This window comes from Haliotis cracherodii, unplaced genomic scaffold, assembly GCF_022045235.1.
Source record: "Haliotis cracherodii isolate W230 unplaced genomic scaffold, xgHalCrac1.p SCAF_6, whole genome shotgun sequence".
Classification (NCBI taxonomy): Eukaryota; Metazoa; Mollusca; class Gastropoda; order Lepetellida; family Haliotidae; genus Haliotis; species Haliotis cracherodii.
The window spans coordinates 16,875,239-16,881,789 of NW_027266319.1; the positions used below are offsets into that span (position 1 = coordinate 16,875,239).

The 6,551-nt window shown below is 43.8% G+C and overlaps 1 protein-coding gene across 1 annotated transcript; it reads left to right on the forward strand.

Moving 5' to 3' along the window:
* Positions 1–245: 245 nt before the first annotated feature.
* On the forward strand, positions 246–1,723 carry LOC139444639 (tubulin alpha-1A chain-like). The gene is made up of 2 exons (XM_071225559.1): positions 246–460; positions 594–1,723. The coding sequence occupies exons 1-2, from the start codon at positions 280–282 to the stop codon at positions 1,721–1,723; spliced, it is 1,311 nt and encodes a 436-aa protein (XP_071081660.1). The 5' UTR covers positions 246–279.
* Positions 1,724–6,551: the final 4,828 nt, after the last annotated feature.

Genomic DNA, 6,551 nt, shown 5'->3' on the forward strand with positions numbered 1-6,551 from the left:
AAAGATGGTACTTGTTGTTTCCCTGTATGACGCTCGGCATTAAGGGCCAGTAAACTGTGTTTGAGTGGGGTATTCATTTTAAACTGCGGCATGGTATCTCAGTGGGCTAGCACTATTAATCGGCTGGACAAGTATACACAGACACACACGTCGTTATAAAGGTGCAAATAATCTTGGACGCGCGACGTTAAACCCAATTTTACCTCACCTCATATTATAACTCAATATTCTTTTCAGAGGGAATGTATCTCCATCCACGTCGGCCAGGCCGGAGTCCAGATGGGCAATGCATGCTGGGAGTTGTACTGTCTAGAGCACGGTATCCAGCCCGACGGTCAGATGCCCTCAGACAAGACCATCGGGGGTGGGGACGACTCCTTCAACACCTTCTTCAGCGAGACCGGGGCTGGGAAACACGTCCCCAGGGCCATCTTTGTTGACCTCGAACCAACTGTTGTTGGTGAGTGTATTGAATATTTTTTGCTGTTAATGATAATTTTCTCAAATAATCCTAAATCTAAGTTTAGTCTGTGAAACCGATATTTTTTAAATACACATTGTTTTCCTTACTCATGTGACAACTTTGTTTCCAGATGAGGTCCGTACCGGCACCTACCGACAACTGTTCCACCCAGAGCAGCTCATCACCGGCAAGGAGGACGCCGCCAACAACTACGCTCGTGGTCACTACACCGTCGGAAAAGAGATCGTCGACCTCGTCCTTGACCGCACCAGGAAGTTGGCTGACCAGTGCACTGGACTCCAAGGTTTCCTCATCTTCCACAGCTTCGGTGGCGGCACTGGCTCCGGCTTCACCTCTCTGTTGATGGAGAGACTGTCTGTGGACTACGGCAAGAAGTCCAAGTTGGAGTTTGCTGTCTACCCCGCTCCCCAGATCTCCACTGCCGTGGTGGAGCCCTACAACTCCATCCTCACCACCCACACCACCCTGGAACATTCCGACTGCGCCTTCATGGTCGACAACGAGGCCATCTACGACATCTGCAGACGTAACCTCGACATCGAACGTCCCACCTACACAAACCTCAACCGTCTGATTGGTCAGATTGTCAGCTCCATCACTGCCTCTCTCCGTTTCGATGGTGCCCTGAACGTGGATCTGACAGAGTTCCAGACCAACCTGGTGCCCTACCCACGTATCCACTTCCCTCTGGCTACCTACGCTCCTGTCATCTCCGCCGAGAAGGCCTACCACGAACAGCTGTCTGTGGCCGAGATCACTAACGCTTGCTTTGAGCCCGCCAACCAGATGGTCAAATGTGATCCCCGTCACGGCAAGTACATGGCCTGTTGCATGTTGTACCGTGGTGATGTCGTCCCTAAGGACGTCAACGCCGCCATCGCCACCATCAAGACCAAGAGAACCATCCAGTTCGTCGACTGGTGCCCGACTGGTTTCAAGGTTGGCATCAACTACCAACCACCCACTGTTGTCCCCGGCGGTGACTTGGCCAAGGTCCAGAGAGCTGTCTGTATGTTGAGCAACACCACCGCCATCGCCGAGGCCTGGGCTCGTCTTGACCACAAGTTCGATCTGATGTACGCCAAGCGTGCCTTCGTCCACTGGTACGTGGGTGAGGGTATGGAGGAGGGAGAGTTCTCCGAGGCCCGTGAGGACTTGGCCGCCCTGGAGAAGGACTACGAGGAGGTTGGAGTGGACTCTGTTGAGGGCGAGGGAGAGGAAGAAGGAGAGGAGTATTAGTGCTACCCCAAACTGACACTCAAATGTTCTCTTTGGAACGACCGAATAAAAAAGTGTAGAAACAAATGTTTTCTTTTTGTCAGTGTATAGTATTTAGTTTATATGCTTTTATAAGAGTCAAGACTGAGTGAGTGAGTGAGTTGTGTTAACGCCGCAATCACGGGGTGTCATCGGGAGGAATGCCCGAAGTGATGCAGGTCTTAGACGTTCACGTATTGGAAGACAACATGAAACACTGAATATTGCATTTTCATCTTCATGAAATATGAAATAGATTATGTTTTCATCGCTATGCGCATTGAAGCCATCATTTATAACTGACGGAATACATATCATGTGCATATGTTAAGAGAACACTCAGTGGAATCCTCCAAAGGATGACAAGCAATTTCTGTCCCTTAATAAAAACGACTTTCTGGTGCAACTATAGTTCTCGTTAATCCGATTTCACTGAGAACGGATACGTCTGGATTAACGGGTTTCCATTGTATCATATTGTTTCTTCTGAAGCAATCAATGTTATTTCAACACAAATTCCTATTTCCCATTTCGACCTCCCGCCAACTGACAAAGTGGAAGGCATATTTGAAAGAATAAAAACGATATTTTTGTTCTAAGAAAACGACAATGTAGTGTGTCCTCTTAGCAAATGATGATTTCCCGCCCAGTCATAGGTCACTCCTGACCAGTCCTTGATCCCCGTTCTCCTCATCCTGATACGGATAAGTCCGGATATTTGGGAGTGGTGTTCATTCATGGTAATAAATATCAGAAAAAAACAAGAAAAAACAAGAAAAGACAGAAAAGTACAGGTATTTATTTTACAAGGCGTGCAGCCACACACCCATATAACATAATGAAAAGAAAGCAACATATAAATCACAAACAAGGCTGATGGGTAAATTTATACATTTTGTCAAAATCAAAACCTTTATTTGAATAACTATATGATGACCATACTAAGTAAAATAATATGTTGTGTGATATTATGGCGCAGGATTTGCAGCCGACAAAAACCGACTGGGAGAGTGGGATGTGACGTGTCAGCCAGGGATTTGTTACGTGTTCCGTAGTAGGGTTTAAGTAAAGACTAAAGTATTTGACACCCATGTCGATGCGAATTGAATATTTCAGTTTAGACTTTTGCTACACTTCATGTTGAATTATTAGAGGGTCAAATTGTGTCTTTGAACACAATATTAGAGAGGTGACACTGGTGTCTTTGGAACACAATACAAGAGAGTCGACATTGGTATCTCTCGAACACAATACTAGAGAGGTAACGCCGCTGTCTTTGGAACACAATACTAGAGACGTGACACTGGTGTCTCTCGAACACAATACTAGAGAGGTGACACTGGTGTCTTTGAAACACAATATTAGAGAGGTGACACTGGTGTCTTTGGAACACAATACAAGAGAGTCGACATTGGTGTCTCTCGAACACAATACTAGAGAGGTAACGCCGCTGTCTTTGGAACACAATACTAGAGAGGTGACACTGGTGTCTCTCGAACACAATACTAGAGAAGTGACACTGGTGTCTTTGAAACGCAGTATTAGAGAGGTGACACTGGTGTCTTTGGAACACAATACAAGAGAGTCGACATTGGTATCTCTCGAACACAATACTAGAGAGGTAACGCCGCTGTCTTTGGAACACAGTACTAGAGAGGTGACACTGGTGTCTTTCGAACACAATATTAGAGAGGTGACACTGGTGTCTTTCGAACACATTACTAGAGAGGTGACACTGGTGTCTTTGAAACACAATATTAGAGAGGTGACACTGGTGTCTTTGAAACACAATACTAGAGAGGTGACACTGGTGTCTCTCGAACACAATATAAGAGAGGTGACACTGGTGTCTTTGAAACACAATATTAGAGAGGTGACACTGGTGTCTTTCGAACACAATACTAGAGAGGTGACACTGGTGTCTCTCGAACACAATATAAGAGAGGTGACACTGGTGTCTTTGAAACACAATACTAGAGAGGTGACACTGGTGTCTTTCGAACACAATACAAGAGAGATGACACTGGTGTCTCTCGAACACAATACAAGAGAGGTGACACTGGTTTCTTTGTACACAATATTAGAGAGGTGACACTGGTGTCTTTGAAACACAATATTAGAGAGGTGACACTGGTGTCTTTCGAACACAATACTAGAGAGGCGACACTGGTGTCTTTCGAACACAATACAAGAGAGGTGACACTGGTGTCTCTCGAACACAATACAAGAGAGGTGACACTGGTTTCTTTGTACACAATATAAGAGAGGTGACACTGGTGTCTTTGAAACACAATATTAGAGAGGTGACACTGGTGTCTTTCGAACACAAAATTAGAGAGGTGACACTGGTGTCTTTGAAACACAATACTAGAGAGGTGACACTGGTGTCTTTCGAACACAATACTAGAGAGGTGACACTGGTGTCTTTGAAACACAATACTGGAGAGGTGACACTGGTGTCTTCGAAACACAATACTAGAGAGGTGACACTGGTGTCTTTGAAACACAATACTAGAGAGGTGACACTGGTGTCTTTGAAACACACTATTAGAGAGGTGAAACTGGTGTCTTTGAAACACAATACAAGAGCAGCGACACTGGTGTCTTTCGAATACAATATTAGAGAGGTGACACTGGTGTCTTTGAAACACAATACTAGAGAGGTGACACTGGTGTCTTTGGAACACAATATTAGAGAGGTGACACTGGTGTCTTTGAAACACAATACTAGAGAGGTGACACTGGTGTCTTTGAAACACATTTTAGAGAGGTGACACTGGTGTCTTTGAAACACAATACTAGAGAGGTGACACTGGTGTCTTTCGAACACAATATTAGAGAGGTGACACTGGTGTCTTTCGAACACATTACTAGAGAGGTGACACTGGTGTCTTTGAAACACAATATTAGAGAGGTGACACTGGTGTCTTTGAAACACAATACTAGAGAGGTGACACTGGTGTCTTTGAAACACAATATTAGAGAGGTGACACTGGTGTCTTTGAAACACAATACTAGAGAGGTGACACTTTTGTCTTTTGAACACAATACTAGAGAGGTGACACTGGTGTCTTTGGAACACAATACAAGAGCGGCGACAGTGGTGTCTTTGGAACACAATACTAGAGCGGCGACACTGGCGTTTTTGGAACACACCTAAAAAGTCAATACTGGAGGTTATACTGGTGTCTTTGGAACACTACACTGGAGTGACAGAAGTGATATTCGTGTCTTTGGAGCATAATACCAGAGGTCGACATTATATTCTTCTACAAAAAAACCCAAAACAAAACAAAAAATGACCCTGGTTTTTTTGGAACACAATAAAATCGTCTTTGTAAAGCAATCTCTCATTAGGGGTTTTATTCACCACTACGAATATAACATCTAATGTCATGTATCATATTGTCTTTGCTATATGAATATATTCAGGATTGAATAATATTTTACGACTGCACATCATTAGTATTATTGTTATCATTATATTGTTGCATCATTATTAATGTAAGAGTGAGTGAGTTTGGTTTAACGCCGCTTTTAACAGTATTCCAGCTATATCACGGCGTGTCAGCTTATTGTGGGAGGAAAGGCCCAAGTGATGCAGGTCTCAGACGTTTACCCCTTCGGTGAAACCCACGAGCACGCGTATAGTGCTGACAAACCTAGAAACATAATCGGAGTGAACCGGGATTCGAACCCATAATCATAGGTTTCTGGCGTGCCCAAGGGACGCAACTCTGCACAGCGAATCGCGGCGCCTTAGACAACTGGGCCACCCGTGCCCCCTCCCAGTGTTGTAAGGTTCAGTGCCAAAACTTGCAAAGCTAACTTAAATCTGCGCAAGAACATTTTATATCAGAGCTAAAGTATTTATATGTATTTTTACGTAAATTTATTCTGATTTATTGTCAGGAGATTGGTGTGTTTTGAATATGCTGTGTACATACTTTTAGTCTCTCATAACTCCAAAAGGAGTTGCTCCTATTTATATCACAATATATAATGTTTCATATGTTAAAACAAGGTGAGACTCAAATATACTAGATTTCTGTCTGTCTGTCTATTAACCTCCTCGAGTATGCATGATCAGAACACACAATCGGACTTTCGCTGTCTGTTCTGATTGGTCGGATGAAAGGTCATTCTGAAGTAACCTATAATGGGAAATCCTCTTATCTATGTGCAGCGGTAGCGAGCACTAAGATCTGGATCTAAAGAGACTGTCCTGTTTCGGCGACTGTTTTTAGCCTAATAACGTATTGATAACGTTTGTCAGTTTTTGGCCAAATCAAATTTCAACTGTTTGGTTTCTTTTCATATTCAAACAAAATCGACTTTAACACATTTCTTTTTATATTTTCAGAATATAGGATCAGAATTCTTTGGGGAGGACGAAAATGCAAACTTGTGTGGTCCTCACATAGTCACGGGGTGGAACGGGTGGCCCAGTCATCTAAGACGCCACGATTTGCTGTGCAGAGTTGCGTCTCTTGGGCATGCCAGAACCCTATGATTGTGGGTTCGAATTCCGGTTCGCCTCGATTATGTTTCTAGGTTTGTCAGAACCATATCCGTGCTCGTGGGTTTAATCGAAATGGTAAACGTCTGAGACCAGCATCACTTCGGGCCTTCCACCCACATAAAGCTGACACGCCGTGATATAACTGGAATACTGTTACAAGCGGCATTAAACCCAACTCACTCACTGACATAGTCACGATCGAAAATCAAACAAAAGAGTAAACATTTTAAACTATTTTTTATTCGGTCGTTCCATTCGGGGAACATTTGATTGTCAACTGGGGTAGCA

What these genes read in the sequence shown, in the direction of transcription:
- LOC139444639 (XM_071225559.1), top strand. Translation starts at nt 280, where the DNA reads ATGGGCAATGCATGCTGGGAGTTGTACTGTCTAGAGCACGGTATCCAG. An exon ending in CCTCGAACCAACTGTTGTTG is followed by an intron (nt 461 to 593) that starts GTGAGTGTATTG and finishes CTTTGTTTCCAG; the next exon opens with ATGAGGTCCGTACCGGCACC.